Here is a 23,059-nt window from a genome sequence, read left to right as displayed (position 1 = left end):
CTGACATTCTCTCAGAGCACGCTGCTGATTTAGGGTGTGTGTCTCTGTCTCTCTCTCTCTCTCTCTCTCTCTCTCTCTCTGTCTCTCTGTCTCTGTCTCTCTCTCTTTCTCTCTCTGTCTCTCTCTCTCTCTCTCTCTCTCTCTCTCTCTCTCTCTCTCTCTCTCTCTCTCTCTCTCTCTGTCTCTCTCTCTCTCTCTCTCTCTCTCTCTCTCTCTGTATCTCTCTCTCTCTCTCTCTCTGTGTGTCTCAGTAGATGTCAGATTGACAGATAAACCCAGATCCACACAGCAGATACTTATCATCTGTGTTTACTGTAGAGAGGTCTAACTCTCCTATCATCTGTGTTTACTGTAGAGAGGTCTAACTCTCCTATCATCTGTGTTTACTGTAGAGAGGTCTAACTCTCCCTATCATCTGTGTTTACTGTAGAGAGGTCTAACTCTCCTATCATCTGTGTTTACTGTAGAGAGGTCTAACTCTCCCTATCATCTGTGTTTACTGTAGAGAGGTCTAACTCTCCCTGTCATCTGTGTTTACTGTAGAGAGGTCTAACTCTCCCTATCATCTGTGTTTACTGTAGAGAGGTCTAACTCTCCCTGTCATCTGTGTTTACTGTAGAGAGGTCTAACTCTCCTATCATCTGTGTTTACTGTAGAGAGGTCTAACTCTCCCTATCATCTGTGTTTACTGTAGAGAGGTCTAACTCTCCCTATCATCTGTGTTTACTGTAGAGAGGTCTAACTCTCCCTATCATCTGTGTTTACTGTAGAGAGGTCTAACTCTCCCTATCATCTGTGTTTACTGTAGAGAGGTCTAACTCTCCTATCATCTGTGTTTACTGTAGAGAGGTCTAACTCTCCCTGTCATCTGTGTTTACTGTAGAGAGGTCTAACTCTCCCTATCATCTGTGTTTACTGTAGAGAGGTCTAACTCTCCCTGTCATCTGTGTTTACTGTAGAGAGGTCTAACTCTCCCTATCATCTGTGTTTACTGTAGAGAGGTCTAACTCTCCCTATCATCTGTGTTTACTGTAGAGAGGTCTAACTCTCCCTATCATCTGTGTTTACTGTAGAGAGGTCTAACTCTCCCTATCATCTGTGTTTACTGTAGAGAGGTCTAACTCTCCCTATCATCTGTGTTTACTGTAGAGAGGTCTAACTCTCCTATCATCTGTGTTTACTGTAGAGAGGTCTAACTCTCCCTATCATCTGTGTTTACTGTAGAGAGGTCTAACTCTCCTATCATCTGTGTTTACTGTAGAGAGGTCTAACTCTCCTATCATCTGTGTTTACTGTAGAGAGTTCTAACTCTCCCTATCATCTGTGTTTACTGTAGAGAGGTCTAACTCTCCCTATCATCTGTGTTTACTGTAGCCATATTGTCTGTACTGCATGTAGATGATGTGTAAATGACTCTGTCTATATTCTGTGTGTATATATTGTCTATTGCTGGCAGCACCACTTCAGCAAGTCATTCTGTGTGTGAGTAAATGTAGTGAATATAGGTGATTGTGTTGTGTGCAGGTGGTTTTCCTAGCAGGGTTTGGCTGTCTCTACATAGACGTAGTCCATCAGGGGGGCACAGTCATCCTCACCCTGGCACCAGAGGGCAGCGTGGACTCTGTCATGAGGCTGCACAACAGGTACCAGTCCTTACAACCTTTAACCTTTAACCTCTAACCCCAACCTGTAACCTTTAGCCTCTAACCCCTAATCTCTAACTCCTAACCTTTAACCTCTAACCCCTAACCTTTAACCTTTAACCCCTAACCTTTAACCTCTAATCTTTAATCTCTAACCTCTAACCCCAACCTCTAAGCCCAACCTCTAACCCCTAACTTTTAGCCTCTAATCCCTAACCTCTAACCCATAGCCTCTAACACCTAACCTCTAACCCCTAACCTTTAACCTCTAACCCCTAACCTTTAACCTCTAACCCCTAACCTTTAACCTCTAATCCCTAATCTCTAACCCCTAACCTCTAACCCTACTACAGGAGAGACAAATAAGACAATATGATGATCATAAAATATATGATTTTTGCTTTGTTTTAATGTATTGTATAATTGCTAATGATGAGCAGTTAATTATAACCTGCATCAACAACATTACCAGGTCATAGTTGCCCCTGACAGAGGATGCAGGACATCTTGTCCTTCACCACTGGGGGGCGCTGTACCCAGCGTTCTGTGTAAACCCCAGCCATCCCTTTGTTTTATCAACATAACTGATTGGTATCTGTCTCTCCAGGACGTCCAATTGGAAGCTGGCCTTCAGGGTGTTGCTGAGCGAGGCCAGTGTGTCGCTGAGTGATGACATCACCAGTCGTTCGGGTTCCGTGGAGCTCTTGAGGCTGACTGTGTCCAAACTGCTGCTGAACCTGTGTCCTGCCCGGCTGGGTGACTCTGGCATGGGGCTGGTCACCGCCGGGATGGGAGAGGCCTGTCTGGTGGAAGTCCACTGTGCCAACCTGCAGGTGGGTTGATTCGTGTTTATAGGTCACCTGACGAAGGCTATTTATAGGTCACCTGACGAAGGCTTTTATAGGTCACCTGACGAAGGCTTTTATAGGTCACCTGACGAAGGCTGTTTATAGGTCACCTGACGAAGGCTGTTTATAGGTCACCTGACGAAGGCTATTATAGGTCACCTGACGAAGGCTTTTATAGGTCACCTGACGAAGGCTGTTTATAGGTCACCTGACGAAGGCTGTTTATAGGTCACCTGACGAAGGCTTTTATAGGTCACCTGACGAAGGCTTTTATAGGTCACCTGACGAAGGCTATTTATAGGTCACCTGACGAAGGCTATTTATAGGTCACCTGACGAAGGCTATTTATAGGTCACCTGACGAAGGCTATTTATAGGTCACCTGACGAAGGCTATTTATAGGTCACCTGACGAAGGCTGTTTATAGGTCACCTGACGAAGGCTTTTTCAGCCAAAACATTGTATGTGAATGAAGGAATAAAACCCAGGAGCAACATGCAGGCTTTTCTTTCTTCATTGACTGTGGAACAAAAACATCTTCTGCAAATAGAAAACTAGAAAAGGTAAATATCTTCCTCTGTTCTCTTCCAGCTGGATAACTACAGTATAGATCTACACTATATATATCTATATTAACTAGATATTCCTCTGTTCTCTTCCAGCTGGATAACTACAGTATAGATCTACACTATATATATCTATATTAACTAGATATTCCTCTGTTCTCTTCCAGCTGGGTAACTACAGTATAGATCTACACTTTCTATATAACTAGATATTCCTCTGTTCTCTTCCAGCTGGATAACTACAGTATAGATCTACACAAACTAGATATTCCTCTGTTCTCTTCCAGCTGGGTAACTACAGTATAGATCTACACTATATATATCTATATTAACTAGATATTCCTCTGTTCTCTTCCAGCTGGATAACTACAGTATAGATCTACACTATATATATCTATATTAACTAGATATTCCTCTGTTCTCTTCCAGCTGGATAACTACAGTATAGATCTACACTATATATATCTATATTAACTAGATATTCCTCTGTTCTCTTCCAGCTGGATAACTACAGTATAGATCTACACTATATATATCTATATTAACTAGATATTCCTCTGTTCTCTTCCAGCTGGATAACTACAGTATAGATCTACACTATATATATCTATATTAACTAGATATTCCTCTGTTCTCTTCCAGCTGGGTAACTACAGTATAGATCTACACTATATATATCTATATTAACTAGATATTCCTCTGTTCTCTTCCAGCTGGGTAACTACAGTATAGATCTACACTATATATTATATTAACTAGATATTCCTCTGTTCTCTTCCAGCTGGGTAACTACAGTATAGATCTACACTATATATATCTATATTAACTAGATATTCCTCTGTTCTCTTCCAGCTGGGTAACTACAGTATAGATCTACACTAACTAGATATTCCTCTGTTCTCTTCCAGCTGGATAACTACAGTATAGATCTACACAAACTAGATATTCCTCTGTTCTCTTCCAGCTGGATAACTACAGTATAGATCTACACTATATATACTACACTAACTAGATATTCCTCTGTTCTCTTCCAGCTGGATAACTACAGTATAGATCTACACTATATTCTATTAACTAGATATTCCTCTGTTCTCTTCCAGCTGGATAACTACAGTATAGATCTACAAAACTAGATATTTGTTCTCTTCCAGCTGTATAACTACAGTATAGATCTACACATATATCTATATTAACTAGATATTCCTCTGTTCTATTCCAGCTGGATAACTACAGTATAGATCTACACTAACTAGATATTCCTCTGTTCTCGTCCAGATGGATAAATACAGTATAGATGTATATAAACTAGATATTCCTCTGTTCTCGTCCAGGTGGATAACTACAGTATAGATGTATATAAACTAGATATTCCTCTGTTCTCGTCCAGGTGGATAACCAGCTGTATAATCGTGCCAGCTTCCACTTCCCAGTGTTGTTGTGCCAAGAGCAGAGTGTGGAGCTACCCCTCTGGACCAGCGATGCCAACCCCACCACCTCACTACAGGCCCTGGAGGAGTTTAAGGCCTCGTGCTTCCTCCAGCTGGGTCTCACCCTGGACAGGTATAATACCATCACTTTATTGGCCATGGGAGTAATACCAACTATACAGCGTCGTTAATACAGCATCGTTAATACAGCATCATTAATACAGCGGCATTAATACAGCATCGTTAATACAACGGCATTAATACAGCATCGTTAATACAGCGTCTTTAATACAGCATCGTTAATACAGCATCGTTAATACAACGGCATTAATACAGCATCGTTAATACAGCGTCTTTAATACAGCGTCTTTAATACAACGGCATTAATACAGCATCGTTATTACAGCATCGTTAATACAACGGCATTAATACAGCATCGTTAATACAGCGTCTTTAATACAGCGGCATTAATACAGCATAGTTATTACAGCATCATTAATACAGCATCGTTAATACAGCGTCGTTAATACAGCGTCTTTAATACAGCGGCATTAATACAGCATAGTTATTACAGCATCATTAATACAGCATCATTAATACAGCATCGTTAATACAACGGCATTAATACAGCATCGTTAATACAGCGTCTTTAATACAGCGGCATTAATACAGCATAGTTATTACAGCATCATTAATACAGCATCATTAATACAGCATCGTTAATACAACGGCATTAATACAGCATCGTTAATACAGCGTCATTAATACAGCGGCATTAATACAGCATCGTTAATACAACGGCATTAATACAGCATCGTTAATACAGCGTCGTTAATACAGCGTCTTTAATACAGCGGCATTAATACAGCATAGTTATTACAGCATCATTAATACAGCAGCATTAATACAGCGGCATTAATACAGCATAGTTATTACAGCATCATTAATACAGCATCGTTAATACAGCGGCATTAATACAGCGTCATTAATACAGCGTCGTTAATACAGCGTCATTAATACAGTGGCATTAATACAGCGTCATTATTACAGCGGCATTAATACAGCATCATGAATACAGCGTTATTAATACAGCGTCATTAATACAGCATCATTAATACATCATCATTAATACAGCGTCATTAATACAGCATTATTAATACATCGTCATTAATACAGCATTATTAATACATCATCATTAATACAGCGCCATTATTACAGCGTCATTAACACAGCATCATTAATACAGCGCCATTAATGCAGCATCATTAATACAGTAATATTAATACAGCATCATTAATACAGCGTTATTAATACAGCGTCATGAATACAGCAATATTAATACAGCGTCATTACTACAGCGTCATTAATACAGCAATATTAATACAGCATCATTATTACAGCATCATTAATACAGCATCATTATTACAGCAATATTAATACAGCATCATTAATACAGCATCATTAATACAATACAAAGGAATGTGAGTAGACGGAACAAATCTGTCCATCATTGTCCCTTGTGAGACACCGTCCAGCCTGCTGCTGGTCGAGGTAAAGCCCTGTTCTGTTGTCACTGAGTGGGACCTTGTATTTCCTACAGGGAGGGTTACAGCGTGGACCAGCTGACCTTCCACATCAAACCAGCCCGTCTGTACCTGGAGGACACCTTCGTTTACTACATCAAGACTCTGTTTCACACCTACATCCCAGACTCAGCCCTGGCCCCTTCCCCGGGCCCTAACCCCTCAGAGTACTACGGGGGTCCCCTGGTCCCGGTAACTGTCCTTCGGTCCATCCCAGCCCTGGTGCACCCTCTGAGGCTGCAGCGACTGGTCATTCAGCCGGTCAGTGTGTTGGTTAGCATCCACGCCTCTCTGAAGCTCTACATCGCCTCGGACCACACCCCGCTCTCCTTCTCCCTGTTCGACAGAGGACCGCTCTGTACCACAGCGAGACAGCTGATCCACGCGCTCACCATGCACTATGCTGCCGGGGCGCTGTTCAGAGCTGGTGAGTGGGAGGGAGAGTGTGTGTGTGTGTGTGTGTGTGTGTGTGTGTGTGTGTGTGTGTGTGTGTGTGTGTGTGTGCCTGCATTTACACCTGAATAACCAGATATATACAGCTGTAACTGGTCTGTAAAGACTACAGCTGTAACTGGTCTGTATAGACTACAGCTGTAACTGGTCTGTAAAGACTACAGCTGTAACTGGTCTGTATAGACTACAGCTGTAACTGGTTGTACTGTCTGTATAGACTACAGCTGTAACTGGTCTGTATAGACTACAGCTGTAACTGGTCTGTAAAGACTACAGCTGTAACTGGTCTGTATAGACTACAGCTGTAACTGGTCTGTATAGACTACAGCTGTAACTGGTCTGTAAAGACTACAGCTGTAACTGGTCTGTATAGACTACAGCTGTAACTGGTCTGTATAGACTACAGCTGTAACTGGTCTGTATAGACTACAGCTGTAACTGGTCTGTAACTCAGCTAACTGGTCTGTATAGACTACAGCTGTATCTGGTCTGTAACTAGACTACAGCTGTAACTGGTCTGTATAGACTACAGCTGTAACTGGTCTGTAACTGGTCTGTATAGACTACAGCTGTAACTGGTCTGTATAGACTACAGCTGTAACTGGTCTGTAACTGGTCTGTATAGACTACAGCTGTAACTGGTCTGTCCAGTGTGGCCTGTGGTTACAGCCTATTACCCAGACATGGTATGACATAACCCTGTCGTTAGAATCTGTGTTCCTGCTCGTATTTTACTGTGTTTACCACGGCTGTCACACACACACACACACACACACACACACACACACACACACACACACACACACACACACAAACACACGTTTACCGTCCCTTTCCTCGCCAGACCCTCCGCTCCAAACTCCAGAGCACTGCATCCTGGGATTGATTTATCTCCCCTGGATGACTGTGACCGTGACAGAGCCTAGTAAAACAGCACGTCCGTAGAGACGAACACGCTCCACAGGAGATGAAGAAGTAGTCCTTAAAGACCTTCAGCCCGCCAGGCAGCACCAGTGGAAACCATCATTTATGTGATGGGAGGGAGGGAGGGGGAGGGAGAGAGGGAGAGAGGGTGGGATGGAGGGAGAGAGAGAGGGAGGGAGGGAGGGAGGGAGAGAGAGAGAGAGAGAGAGAGAGAGAGAGAGGGAGAGAGAGAGAGAGAGAGAAGAGAGAGAGAGAGAGAGAGAGAGAGAGAGAGAGAGAGAGAGAGAGAGAGAGAACAGAGAGAGAGAGAGAGAGAGAGAGAGGGAGGGAGAGGGAAAAATCTGTTGTGTGTTGTTTAAAGCGCCATGGGCTTTGAAAAACTGGCATGTGATTTTTTTGATGCAATTGAACAGCATATAAATATCACTGATCTGTGTCCGTCTGTAGAGATGTTTATCAGAGACGAGAGAGAGAGAGAGGTGAGATGTTGAACAGCATATAAATGTACACATGGATTACAGTGCGGTACGGGAACGTCCCAAAGTAAACCCTATTACCTATACTGACCAGGGCCCATAGGGACTAGGGTGCCATTTGGAGTGTACTCTACAGTAGACCCTACTACAGCAGTATGGAGCGTTAACGTGACCATAAACCTGTTGGAGTGGTCCAGTCCCTACAGGGGAAGTCCCCCAGCAGGCAGTCCTACAGGCAGACTAGGGAAGTTATGTCACATTGTTTATTGACGTGTGGCAGCTTCCCCTCATCGGCCGGTCCTCAGGGTTGGCTGGTACCGTACTGTAGGGGCCTGTGGGCTGTCCTGACGTCTCCCTCTCACCTTCTCTCTCACCCTCTCCTTCTCCCTCTTTCGCTCTCACCCTCTCCATCTCCCTCTCTCCCTCTCTCTCTCACCCTCTCTCTCTCTCTCCCTCTCTCTCTCTCACCCTCTCTCTCCCCATCTCCCTCTCTCTCTCCCCGTCTCTCTCTCTCTCTCTCTCTCCCTCTCTCTCTCACCCTCTCTCTCCCTCCACCATCTCTCTCTCTCCCCATCTCTCTCACCCTCTCTCTCCTTCTCCCTCTTTCGCTCGTCCCTCTCTCCCCATCTCTCTCCCTTTCTCTCTCTCTCACCCTCTCTCTTCCTCTCTCCCTCACCATCTCTCTCTCTCACCCTCTCTCTTCCTCTCTCTCTCTCTCTCTCTCTCACCCTCTCTCTCCCTCTCTCCCTCACCATCTCTCTCTCTCCCCCATCTCTCTCACCCTCTCTCTCCTTCTCCCTCTTTCGCTCGATCCCTCTCTCCCCATCTCTCTCCCTTTCTCTCTCTCTCACCCTCTCTCTTCCTCTCTCCCTCTCCCTCTCTCTCTCTCTCTCCCTCCCTCTCTCCCTCTCTCTCCAGGCTGGGTGGTGGGGTCTCTGGATCTCCTTGGTAGTCCTGCCAGTCTGGTGAGGTCCATCGGTAACGGAGTAGCAGACTTCTTCCGCCTGCCATATGAGGGTTTAACCCGGGGCCCCGGGGCCTTCGTCAGCGGAGTGTCGCGAGGAACCACCTCATTCGTCAAACACATCTCTAAAGGTACCATACCACATCTCTAAAGGCACCATACCACATCTCTAAAGGTACCATACCACATCTCTAAAGGTACCATACCACATCTCTACAAGGTACCATACCACATCTCTAAAGGTACCATACCACATCTCTAAAGGCACCATACCACATCTCTAAAGGTACCATACCACATCTCTAAAGGCACCATACCACATCTCTAATGGTACCATACCACATCTCTAAGCCATACCACATCTCTAAAGGTACCATACCACATCTCTAAAGGTACCATACCACATCTCTACCACATCTCTAAAGGTACCATACCACATCTCTAAAGGTACCATACCACATCTCTAAAGGCACCATACCACATCTCTAAAGGCACCATACCACATCTCTACCACATCTCTAAAGGTACCATACCACATCTCTAAAGGTACCATACCACATCTCTACCACATCTCTAAAGGTACCATACCACATCTCTACCACATCTCTAAAGGTACCATACCACATCTCTAAAGGCACCATACCACATCTCTAAAGGTACCATACCACATCTCTAAAGGTACCATACCACATCTCTAAAGGTACCATACCACATCTCTAAAGGTACCATCCACATCTCTAAAGGTACCATACCACATCTCTAAAGGTACCATACCACATCTCTAAAGGCACCATACCACATCTCTAAAGGTACCATACCACATCTCTAAAGGTACCATACCACATCTCTACCACATCTCTAAAGGTACCATACCACATCTCTAAAGGTACCATACCACATCTCTAAAGGTACCATACCACATCTCTAAAGGTACCATACCACATCTCTAAAGGTACCATACCACATCTCTAAAGGCACCATACCACATCTCTAAAGGTACCATAATATAAACTCAGGATTGTGCCTTTAAATCCTGTATATTTTGAAACAGGTCTGGGAACAGGTTAGTCAGTTAATCCTCCTGTCTCTTCCTATAGGCACGCTGACATCCATCACCAACCTGGCGACCAGCCTGGCCAGGAACATGGACCGGCTGTCCCTGGATGAGGAACACTATACCAGGCAGGAGGAGTGGAGGAGACAGCTACCTGAGAGCCTGGGGGACGGACTCAGACAGGGCCTGTCTAGACTGGGAATCAGCCTACTGGGTGGGTAGAGTATAGCCAGTCAGTCAGTCACTCAGCCAGACAGCCAGTCAGTCAGACAGCCAGTCAGTCACACAGTCAGTCAGCCAGCCAGTCAGTCAGTCACTCAGCCAGACAGCCAGTCAGTCAGACAGTCAGTCAGCCAGTCAGTCAGACAGTCACTCAGCCAGACAGCCAGTCAGTCAGACAGTCAGACAGCCAGTCAGTCAGACAGTCACTCAGCCAGACAGCCAGTCAGTCACTCAGACAGTCAGTCACACTCAGACCAGTAAGTCAGTCACTCAGCCAGTCAGTTACAGCGGAGACAGCCAGTCAGTCAGACATTCAGTCACTCAGACAGTTAGCCAGCCAGTGACTCAGTAAGTCAGTCACTCAGCCAGTCAGTCAGCCAGCCAGCCAGTCAGCCAGTCACTCAGCCAGCCAGTCAGTCAGCCAGTCAGCTCAGCCAGTCAGTCAGTCAGCCAGTCAGTCAGCCAGCACAGTGGAGACCAGCATGGTCCCAATAACCACCTCGGGTCTGTCTGTTTCAAAGACACTAGAGAAACAGCTACTTATGACAGGGGATGTCTGGCTCCAAGGACCATGTTGTGATTGGTTGGGAGGTTAAATCCCTTAGTGGGGCTGCTGTGTCCTCACTGTCAATCACATACTGTACATTACTGGTTTACAATATCCCTTTAATATCGACCAGAACTTCAGCAACCAATAATACTGTAATACACTCAATCACATACTGTACATTACTGGTTTACAATATCCCTTTAATATCGACCAGAACTTCAGGAACCAATAATACTGTAATACATCATACTCTTATGATGCTCTGTTGTAATACATTATACTCTGTTATAATACATAATACTCTGTTACAATACATTATACTCTGTTATGATACGTGATACTCTGTTACAATACATAATACTCTGTTACAATACATTATACTCTGTTATGATACTCTTGTAATACATAATACTCTGTTGTAATACATTATACTCTGTTATAATACATAATACTCTGTTATAATACATAATACTCTGTTACAATACATTATACTCTGTTATGATACTCTTGTAATACATAATACTCTGTTGTAATACATGATACTCTGTTACAATACATGATACTCTATTGTAATACGTGATACTCTGTTACAATACATAATACTCTGTTACAATACATTATACTCTGTTATGATACTCTTGTAATACATAATACTCTGTTGTAATACATTATACTCTGTTATAATACATAATACTCTGCTATAATACATAATACTCTGTTACAATACATTATACTCTGTTATGATACTCTTGTAATACATAATACTCTGTTGTAATACATGATACTCTGTTACAATACATGATACTCTATTGTAATACGTGATACTCTGTTACAATACATAATAATCTGTTACAATACATTATACTCTGTTATGATACTCTTGTAATACATAATACTCTGTTGTAATACATTATACTCTGTTATAATACATAATACTCTGTTATAATACATAATACTCTGTTGCAATACATTATACTCTGTTATGATACTCTTGTAATACATTATACTCTGTTGTAATACATGATACTCTGTTACAATACATGATACTCTGTTGTAATACGTGATACTCTGTTACAATACATAATAATCTGTTACAATACATTATACTCTGTTATGATACTCTTGTAATACATAATACTCTGTTGTAATACATAATACTCTGTTGTAATACATAATACTCTGTTGTAATACATGATACTCTGTTATAATACATAATACTCTGTTACAATACATTATACTCTGTTATGATACTCTTGTAATACATTATACTCTGTTATAATACATAATACTCTGTTACAATACATTATACTCTGTTATGATACGTGATACTCTGTTACAATACATTATACTCTGTTATGATACTCTTGTAATACATAATACTCTGTTATAATACATAATACTCTGTTACAATACATTATACTCTGTTATGATACTCTTGTAATACATAATACTCTGTTGTAATACATGATACTCTGTTACAATACATGATGCTCTGTTATGATACTCTTGTAATACATTATACTCTGTTACAATACATTATACTCTGTTATGATACTCTTGTAATACATAATACTCTGTTGTAATACATTATACTCTGTTATAATACATAATACTCTGTTACAATACATAATACTCTGTTACAATACATTATACTCTGTTATGATACTCTTGTGATACATGATACTCTGTTATAATACATTATACTCTGTTATGATGCTTTGTTGTAATACATAATACTCTGTTATGATGCTTTGTTGTAATACGTGATACTCTGTTCTCTCCAGGAGCGATAGCTGGCATCGTGGACCAACCCATGCAGAACTTCCAGCGGGGTTCAGAGATGCAGAGTTCAGCAGGCAGCAAGGCCAAAGGGGTCATCTCTGGGGTGGGGAAAGGCATCGTGGGGATCTTTACCAAACCTATAGGGGGCGCCGCAGAGCTGGTCTCGCAGACGGGATACGGTGGGTTCACACACTTCACTATTTTAAAACATTTTATTTGAGCTTTTATTTTACCACTGGCAGGTCAACTAAGAACAAATTCTTATTTACAATGACGGCCCTAATCGTTTGTTTTAACACGTCACTTGTTCAACAGTAGCGGACACACATCCAACACAACCAGTTTATTGTCACTCAGGCCTGGCGAACACCTTTCCAACGCTACAAGTCCCCTGTTGTAGTCTTCTGTCCTGGGGGTCCTGGCGGTATGCTAACACACAGTAGTAATGCTCCCTCCAAGGAGCCCTAGTGGTCCTACCGTAGCGGTATGCTAACAGGCTGTAATACCCAGTCTATGGGGTGGTAGCGGTCCTAGCGTAGCGGTATGCTAACAGGCTGTAATACCCAGTCTATGGGGTGGTAGCGGTCCAAGCGTAGCGGTATGCTAACAGGCTGTAATACCCAGTCTATGGGGTCCTAGCGTAGCGGTATGCTAACAGGCTGTAATACCCAGTCTATGGGGTCCTAGCGTAGCGGTATGCTAACAGGCTGTAATACCCAGTTTATGGGGTGGTAGCGATCCTAGCCTGGCAGCTAACAGGCTGTAATACCCAGTCTTTTAGCGAGCGGTATGCTAACAGGCTGTAATACCCAGTCTATGGGGTGGTAGCGGTCCTAGCATAGCGGTATGCTAACAGGCTGTAATACCCAGTCTATGGGGTCCTAGCGTAGCGGTATGCTAACAGCCTGTAATACCCAGTCTATGGGGTGGTAGCGGTCCAAGCGTAGCGGTATGCTAACAGGCTGTAATACCCAGTCTATGGGGTGGTAGCGGTCCTAGCGTAGCGGTATGCTAACAGGCTGTAATGCCCAGTCTATGGGGTCCTAGCGTAGCGGTATGCTAACAGGCTGTAATACCCAGTCTATGGGGTGGTAGCAGTCCTAGCCTAGCGGTATGCTAACAGGCTGTAATACCCAGTCTATGGGGTCCAAGCGTAGCGGTATGCTAACAGGCTGTAATACCCAGTCTATGAGGTCCTAACGTAGCGGTATGCTAACAGGATGTAATACCCAGTCTATGGGGTGGTAGCGATCCTAGCATAGCGGTATGCTAACAGGCTGTAATACCCAGTCTATGGGGGGGTAGCAGTCCTAGCCTAGCGGTATGCTAACAGGCTGTAATACCCAGTCTATGGGGTGGTAGCGGTCCTAGCGTAGCGGTATGCTAACAGGCTGTAATACCCAGTCTATGGGGTGGTAGCGGTCCAAGCGTAGCGGTATGCTAACAGGCTGTAATACCCAGTCTATGGGGTGGTAGCGGTCCTAGCGTAGCGGTATGCTAACAGGCTGTAATGCCCAGTCTATGGGGTCCTAGCGTAGCGGTATGCTAACAAGCTGTAATACCCAGTCTATGGGGTGGTAGCGGGCCGCAGCGCTATGCTAACAGGCTGTAATACCCAGTCTATGGGGGGTGGTCCAAGCGTAGCGGTATGCTAACAGGCTGTAATACCCAGTCTATGGGTGGTAGCGGTCCTAGCGTAGCGGTATGCTAACAGGCTGTAATGCCCAGTCTATGGGGTCCTAGCGTAGCGGTATGCTCAACAGGCTGTAGCAGTCCTGCGTGGCGGTGCATGCTAACAGGCTGTAATACCCAGTCTATGGGGTGGTAGCGGTCCTAGCCTAGCGGTATGCTAACAGGCTGTAATACCGCAGTCTATGGGAGCGGTCCTAGCGTAACGGTATGCTAACAGGCATGTAATACCCAGTCTATGGGGTGGTAGCGGTCCTAGCGTAGCGGTCATGCTAACAGGCTGTAATGCCCAGTCTATGGGGTCCTAGCGTGGCGGTATGCTAACAGGCTGTAATACCCAGTCTGTGATGGGGTCCTAGCTAGCGGTATGCTAACAGGCTGTAATACCCAGTCTACGGGTGTCCCAGCGTAGCGGTATGCTAACAGGCTGTAATACCCAGTCTATGGGGTCGCCAGCGTGGCGGTATGCTAACAGGCTGTAATACCCAGTCTATGGGGTGGTAGCGGTCCTAGCGTAGCGGTATGCTAACAGGCTGTAATGCCCAGTCTATGGGGTCTCCTAGCGTAGCGGGATGCTAACAGGCTTAACCCAGTCTATGGGTGGTAGCAGTCCCAGCCTAGCGGTATGCTAACAGGCTGTAATACCCAGTCTATGGGGTCCTAGCGTGGCGGTATGCTAACAGGCTGTAATACCCAGTCTATGGGGTCCTAGCGTAGCGGTATGCTAACAGGCTGTAATACCCAGTCTATGGGGTGGTAGCGATCCTAGCATAGCGGTATGCTAACAGGCTGTAATACCCAGTCTATGGGGTGGTAGCAGTCCTAGCCTAGCGGTATGCTAACAGGCTGTAATACCCAGTCTATGGGGTGGTAGCGGTCCTAGCGTAGCGGTATGCTAACAGGCTGTAATGCCCAGTCTATGGGGTCCTAGCGTAGCGGTATGCTAACAGGCTGTAATACCCAGTCCTATGAGTCGATCCTAGCGTAGCGGTATGCTAACAGGCTGTAATACCCAGTCTATGGGGTGGTAGCGGTCCTAGCGTAGCGGTATGCTAACAGGCTGTAATACCCAGTCTATGGGGTGGTAGCGATCCTAGCATAGCGGTATGCTAACAGGCTTAATACCAGTCAATGGGTGGTGCAGTCCTAGCCCAGCTCTACAGGCTGCCGGTCCTATGGGCGTAGCGGTATGCTAACAGGCTGTAATACCCAGTCTATGGGGTGGTAGCAGTCCTAGCCTAGCGGTATGCTAACAGGCTGTAATACCCAGTCTATGGGGTCCTAGCGTAGCGGTATGCTAACAGGCTGTAATACCCAGTCTATGGGGTCCTAGCGTAGCGGTATGCTAACAGGCTGTAATACCCAGTTTATGGGGTGGTAGCGATCCTAGCATAGCGGTATGCTAACAGGCTGTAATACCCAGTCTATGGGGTCGTAGCAGTCCTAGCGTAGCGGTATGCTAACAGGCTGTAATACCCAGTCTATGGGGTGGTAGCAGTCCTAGCGTAGCGGTATGCTAACAGGCTGTAATACCCAGTCTATGGGGTGGTAGCAGTCCTAGCGTAGCGGTATGCTAACATGCGGTCATGCCCAGTCTATGGGGTGGTAGCAGTCCTAGCGTAGCGGTATGCTAACAGGCTGTAATACTCAGTCTATGGGGTTGTAGCGGTCCTAGCATAGCGGTAGGCTAACAGGCTGTAATGTAATGTTAATTAACTGGGCCCTGGAGTGTTTATTAACTGGGCCCTGGAGTGTTTATTAACTGGGCCCTAGAGTGTTTATTAACTGTCAGAACCATGGTACCCTGGGGACTGATCTAGCTCCCCTAGCTAGCTAGCTAGCTACACACACACACACACACACACACACACACCACACACACACACACACTGCTAGAGTACATTCCACAACACACAGGGAGGGGGTGTATGTCCCAGAGGGCCAGAGCAGTGACATCATCAGCAGTAGAATGTTTTATGACCTGTTTTCAAATGCATGATGTCATCAAGTCACTTCACGGCTGACAGGAAGACGAGGCAACAAGCTGCACATGTAGACACACACACACACACACACACACACACACACACACACACACATCCTGTGGGGACTAGTCTACTGTACACTGAACCTTCTGCTTTTATCTACTCTACGTGTGTGTGTGTGTGTGTGTGTGTGTGTGTGTGTGTGTGTGTGTGTGTGTGTGTGTGTGTGTGTGTGTGATGGTTGTCCTGAGCAGGTATCCTTCATGGGGCTGGTCTCTGGCAGCTTCCCAAACAGCTGTACCTCCCAGCAGACCAGAAGTCAGCCCTCGCCCCCAACAGTCACGTCAAATACGTCTGGTAAGAACTGAACTCTCTATACACACACACACACACACACACACACACACACACACACACACAGCCACGTTACCTTTATGAAAGGAAGGGATCCCTGCTGATAGCTTGCTTCCCCACCAAGCTGCAGGAACGGAGGAGCAAACTGAAGTAGAAAACGGATTCAGAAACTCTTGGAGGACCGTGGAATTAATGTATTTATTTAACAGGGACAGTGTACATTTTTAAAATTGTATTTATTTATTTCACCTTTATTTAAACCAGGTAGGCAAGTTGAGAACATGTTCTCATTTACAATTGCGACCTGGCCAAGATAAAGCAAATCAGTTCGACAACATACAACAACACGAGTTACACATGGGGTAAAACAACATACAGTAATCAATAATACAGTAGAAAAACAAGTCTATATACAATGTGAGCAAATGAGGTGAAATAAGGGAGGTAAAGGCAATAAAAAGGCCATGGTGGCAAAGTAAATACAATACAGCAAGTAAAACACTGGAATGGTAGATTTGTAGTGGAAGAAAGTGCAAAGTAGAAATATAAATAATGGGGTGCAAAGGAGCAAAATAAATAAAATACAGTAGGGGAAGAGGTAGTAGTTGGGGCTAAATTATAGATGGGCTATGTACAGGTGCAGTGATCTGTGAGCTGCTCTGACAGCTGGTGCTTAAAGCTAGTGAAACATTAAACATTATCAATATTACAGTAATACAACATCCGTGTAAATGTCCTGGGAAGTTCAGGGCAAATACACAGCCGATACGCAAACACAAATACTCACTACAAACCCATAGGAATACATTACATTCAATACAATATGATTCTAACAACAACAATCTGTTAAAAACACTGTCATCAGCTGTCCTCTTACATATGAGGAGACAGAGGTAAGTCGTGTGTACAGGCTTGGTTTGATTTGAGCAGTGATTTATAATGTAAAAGTGTAGTAAACAGTTCAGTTTGTCAAGTCTATGGGCAGTGTGTTGTATCTGTTACTGAGAGGGCTGATTGGCTGAGTTCACTGTGTCTGAAAGTTAGTGCCCTTGTTATCCAGGAAGTGGTTTCCTTCAGCACGGCCAGCAGAACCACCCTGCATCCCACTGCTGGTTTGGTTCTGAGACTAAGCAGGTTTGGTTCTGGTCGTTCTGGGAGACCAGATGCTTCTGGAAGTGGTTTTGGAGGGCCAGTAGGAGGCACTCTTTCCTCTGGTCTAAAACAATTATTATTCCAACGCCCCGGTGCAGTGATTGGGGACATTGCCCTGTGTAGGATGCCGTCTTTTGGATGGGACGTTAAACGGGTGTCCTGACTCTCTGTGGTCACTAAAGATCCCATGGCACTTATCGTCAGAGTAGGGGTAACATGTGTGGTAGTGTTTGAATAGGTACAACATATCTAGTGACTTCACATGTGTGGTAGTGTTTGAATAGGTACAACATATCTAGTGACTTAACATGTGTGGTAGTGTTTCAATAGGTACAACATATCTAGTGACTTCACATGTGTGGTAGTGTTTCAATAGGTACAACATATCTAGTGACTTCACATGTGTGGTAGTGTTTGAATAGGTACAACATATCTAGAGACTTAACATGTGTGGTAGTGTTTGAATAGGTACAACATATCCAGTGACTTAACATGTGTGGTAGTGTTTCAATAGGTACACCATATCTAGTGACAACATGTGTGGTAGTGTTTCAATAGGTACAGCGACTTAACATGTGTGGTAGTGTTTGAATAGGTACAACATATCTAGAGACTTAACAGGTGTGGTAGTGTTTGAATAGGTACAACATATCTAGAGACTTAACATGTGTGGTAGTGTTTCAATAGGTACAACATATCTAGTGACTTAACATGTGTGGTAGTGTTTGAATCGGTACAACATATCTAGAGACTTAACATGTATGGTAGTGTTTGAATAGGTACAACATATCTAGTGACTTAACATGTGTGGTAGTGTTTCAATAGGTACAGCGACTTAACATGTGTGGTAGTGTTTGAATAGGTACAACATATCTAGTGACTTAACATGTGTGGTAGTGTTTAATAGGTACAGCGACTTAACATGTGTGGTAGTGTTTGAATAGGTACAACATATCTAGAGACTTAACATGTGTGGTAGTGTTTGAATAGGTACAACATATCTAGTGACTTAACATGTGTGGTAGTGTTTCAATAGGTACAACATATCTAGTGACTTAACATGTGTGGTAGTGTTTGAATAGGTACAACATATCTAGAGACTTAACATGTATGGTAGTGTTTGAATAGGTACAACATATCTAGTGACTTAACATGTGTGGTAGTGTTTCAATAGGTACAGCGACTTAACATGTGTGGTAGTGTTTGAATAGGTACAGCGACTTAACATGTGTGGTAGTGTTTGAATAGGTACAACATATCTAGAGACTTAACATGTGTGGTAGTGTTTGAATAGGTACAACATATCTAGTGACTTAACATGTGTGGTAGTGTTTCAATAGGTACAACATATCTAGTGACTTAACATGTGTGGTAGTGTTTGAATAGGTACAACATATCTAGAGACTTAACATGTGTGGTAGTGTTTGAATAGGTACAGTGACTTAACATGTGTGGTAGTGTTTAAATAGGTACAACATATCTAGAGACTTAACATGTGTGGTAGTGTTTGAATAGGTACAGCATATCTAATGACTTAACATGTGTGGTAGTGTTTCAATAGGTACAACATATCTAGTGACTTCACATGTGTGGTAGTGTTTCAATAGGTACAACATATCTAGTGACTTAACATGTGTGGTAGTGTTTGAATAGGTACAACATATCTAGTGACTTAACATGTGTGGTAGTGTTTCAATAGGTACAACATATCTAGTGACTTCACATGTGTGGTAGTGTTTGAATAGGTACAACATATCTAGAGACTTAACATGTGTGGTAGTGTTTCAATAGGTACAACATATCTAGTGACTTCACATGTGTGGTAGTGTTTGAATAGGTACAACATATCTAGAGACTTAACATGTGTGGTAGTGTTTGAATAGGTACAACATATCTAGTGACTTAACATGTGTGGTAGTGTTTCAATAGGTACAGCGACTTAACATGTGTGGTAGTGTTTGAATAGGTACAACATATCTAGAGACTTAACATGTGCGGTAGTGTTTGAATAGGTACAACATATCTAGAGACTTAACATGTGTGGTAGTGTTTCAATAGCTACACCATATCTAGTGACTTAACATGTGTGGTAGTGTTTGAATAGGTACAACATATCTACAGACTTAACATGCGTGGTAGTGTTTGAATAGGTACAACATATCTACAGACTTAACATGTGTGGTGGTGTTTCAATAGGTACAGCGACTTAACATGTGTGGTAGTGTTTCAATAGGTACAACATATCTAGTGACTTAACATGTGTGGTGGTAGTGTTTGAATAGGTACAACATATCTACAGACTTAACATGTGTGTATACATGTGTATGGACATACTGGTCACCTATGGCCATGTGGTCTAATGGGATTGTTGTATATTCATCTGTTGGCTGACCTCTCTCTGTGCTGGGTGTCTGTCTCCTCTTCCTCCCCTCCCCAGGAAGATGCTCCAGTCCCTGGGTCGTCCAGAGGTCCACATGTCCCTGGAGGTGGTGATAGTGTCTGGGTCGGGCCAGGAGCATGCTGGGTGTCTGCTGCTGACAGGGGAGGTGGTGTTTGTGGTCAGTCTGTCTGAGGACACACAGCAGCAGGCTTTCCCCATCACTGAGGTGGTCTGTCAACAAGACCCCCACCACCTGGGGGCGCTGACCCTCACGCTGCAGCAGCAGAGACTCACCAACGATGTAGAGGTAGGGGTGAGGGGGGTGAGGGATGGTAGGGGTGGGGGGGTGAGGGATGGTAGGGGGTGAAGTAGGGGTGAGGTAGGGGTGAGGGATGGTAGGGGTGAGGGAGGGTGAGGGATGGGTGGGGTGGGGGGTGAGGGATGGGTGGGGTGGGGGGTGAGGGATGGTAGGGGTGAGGGATGGTAGGGGTGAGGTAGGGGTGAGGGATGGTAGGGGGTGAGGGATGGTAGGGGTGAGGGGGGGGTGAGGTAGGGGTGAGGGATGGTAGGGGTGAGGGAGGGTGAGGGATAGGTGGGGTGGGGTGGGGGGTGAGGGATGGTAGGGGGTGAGGGATGGTAGGGGGTGAGGGATGGTAGGGGTGAGGGATGGGTGAGGGATGGTAGGGGTGAGGGATGGTAGGGGTGAGGGATGGTAGGGGTGAGGGATGGTAGGGGTGAGGGATGGGTGAGGTAGGGGTGAGGGATGGGTGAGGGATGGTAGGGGTGAGGTAGGGGTGAGGGGGTGAGGTAGGGGTGAGGGGGTGAGGTAGGGGTGAGGTAGGGGTGAGGTAGGGGTGAGGTAGGGGTGAGGGATGGGTGAGGGATGGGTGGGTGAGGGATGGGTGGGTGAGGTAGGGGTGAGGTAGGGGTGAGGTAGGGGTGAGGTAGGGGTGAGGTAGGGGTGAGGGGGTGAGGTAGGGGTGAGGTAGGGATGGTAGGGGTGAGGGATGGTAGGGGTGAGGTAGGGGTGAGGTAGGGGTGAGGTAGGGGTGAGGGATGGGTGGAGGGATGGGTGGGTGAGGTAGGGGTGAGGTAGGGGTGAGGTAGGGGTGAGGGGGTGAGGTAGGGGTGAGGTAGGGGTGAGGGTAGGGGCTGAGGTAGGGGTGAGGGGGTGAGGTAGGGGTGAGGTAGGGGTGAGGGATGGTAGGGGTGAGGTAGGGGTGAGGTAGGGATGAGGTAGGGATGGTAGGGGTGAGGGATGGTAGGGGTGAGGTAGGGGTGAGGTAGGGGTGAGGGATGGGTGAGGGATGGGTGGGTGAGGGATGGGTGGGTGAGGTAGGGGTGAGGTAGGGGTGAGGTAGGGGTGAGGGATGGGTGAGGGATGGGTGGGTGAGGGATGGGTGGGTGAGGTAGGGGTGAGGTAGGGGTGAGGTAGGGGTGAGGGGGTGATCATCATATGGTCATTTAACAGACGTGTTTATCCAACTACAGTGAACAAAAATATTCAGATTTCAGAACATGCAGGAAACATCACTAAACCTCCTCTTCCTCTCCTCCCCCCTCATCCCCTCTCTCTTCCTCTCCTCCTCCCCTCTCCTCCTCCCCCTCTCTCTTCCTCTCCTCCTCCTCCTCCCCTCTCCTCTCTCTTCCTCTCCTCCTCCTCCTCCCCTCTCCTCCTCCCCCTCTCTCTTCCTCTCCTCCTCCTCCTCCCCTCTCCTCCTCCCCCCTCTCTCTTCCTCTCCCCCCTCCTCCCCCTCTCTCTTCCTCTCCTCCTCCTCTCCCCCTTCCTCCTCCTCCTCCTCCTCCCCTCTCTCTTCCTCTCCTCCCCTCCTCCTCCTCCCCTCCTCTCTCTTCCTCCTCTCTCTTCCTCTCCTCCCCTCCCCCTCTCCCCCTTCCTCCTCCCCCTCTCCCCCCCCTCTCCTCCCCCTCTCCCCCCTCTCCTCCCCCTCAGAGTGACAGTGGGAGGGAGTGGTTATCAGAGCAGCAGTACAGTCGTCTGGTGGACTATGTGACTCGTGCGTCTGCGTTCCTCTCCCCCTCGGCCTCGTCCCTCCAGCAGGCTCCTCCCATCAGCCCGGCCGAGCCTCCGCCCGCCGTCACCAAGACCTACCGTTACCTGGTCAACCCCGCCCACGCCTCCGTGTTCGTCTCCAAGTTTACCATGGTCAAGAACAAGGCGCTGCGCATCGGCTTCCACTGACACACACCTGTACACACACCTGTACACACACCTGTACACACACACACCTGTACACACACCTGTACACACACCTGTACACACACCTGTACACACACACACCTGTACACACACCTGTACACACACACACCTGTACACACACCTGTACACACACACACACACCTGTACACACACCTGTACACACACACACCTGTACACACACCTGTACACACACACACCTGTACACACACCTGTACACACACACACCTGTACACACACCTGTACACACACACACACCTGTACACACACCTGTACACACACACACCTTTACAGAGACACACCTGTACACACACCTTTACAGAGACACACCTGTACACACACACACCTTTACAGAGACACACCTTTACAGAGACACACCTGTACACACACACACACCTTTACAGGGACACACCTGTACACACACACACACCTTTACAGAGACACACCTTTACAGAGACACACCTTTACAGAGACACACCTTTGCAGAGACACACCTTTACAGAGACACACCTGTACACACACCTTTACAGAGACACACCTGTACACACACACACCTGTTGTACTCTCTCTTTAGGTTGAAGGTTTAATATCCTCTATGCGTTAAGAAACAGTTCACCCTATCATGGGAAGAGGGTTTAAACTTTGATTTACTCTGAAACATTTCAATAAAACACCTGTGGCAGTGAACAATAATGTCGAGGAGACTGGAGGGTTTACAGTGCGTCCCAAATGCCACCCTATTCCCTATATAGTGCACTACTTTAGTCCAGGTCCCAATGCCACCCTAATCCCT

At 45.6% G+C, this 23,059-nt stretch overlaps 1 protein-coding gene across 1 annotated transcript in view; it reads left to right on the top strand.

The window, feature by feature from the left end:
- Positions 1 to 22,334, top strand: part of LOC106593525 (vacuolar protein sorting-associated protein 13B) — a gene marked incomplete at its 5' end in the record, with an annotated part of 63,854 nt that extends 41,520 nt beyond the window's left edge. Inside the window, 10 exon segments of the mRNA XM_045711612.1 lie at positions 1,525 to 1,643; positions 2,251 to 2,476; positions 4,444 to 4,616; positions 6,084 to 6,493; positions 8,838 to 9,014; positions 9,981 to 10,151; positions 12,494 to 12,670; positions 16,420 to 16,522; positions 20,109 to 20,358; positions 22,003 to 22,334. Of these exon segments, the coding sequence (XP_045567568.1) occupies positions 1,525 to 1,643; positions 2,251 to 2,476; positions 4,444 to 4,616; positions 6,084 to 6,493; positions 8,838 to 9,014; positions 9,981 to 10,151; positions 12,494 to 12,670; positions 16,420 to 16,522; positions 20,109 to 20,358; positions 22,003 to 22,251 (2,055 nt within the window).
- Positions 22,335 to 23,059: the final 725 nt, after the last annotated feature.

This window comes from Salmo salar, unplaced genomic scaffold, assembly GCF_905237065.1.
Source record: "Salmo salar unplaced genomic scaffold, Ssal_v3.1, whole genome shotgun sequence".
Classification (NCBI taxonomy): domain Eukaryota; kingdom Metazoa; phylum Chordata; class Actinopteri; order Salmoniformes; family Salmonidae; genus Salmo; species Salmo salar.
Note: the sequence above shows the minus strand (reverse complement) of the source record. Positions and strands in the feature narration are given on the sequence as shown.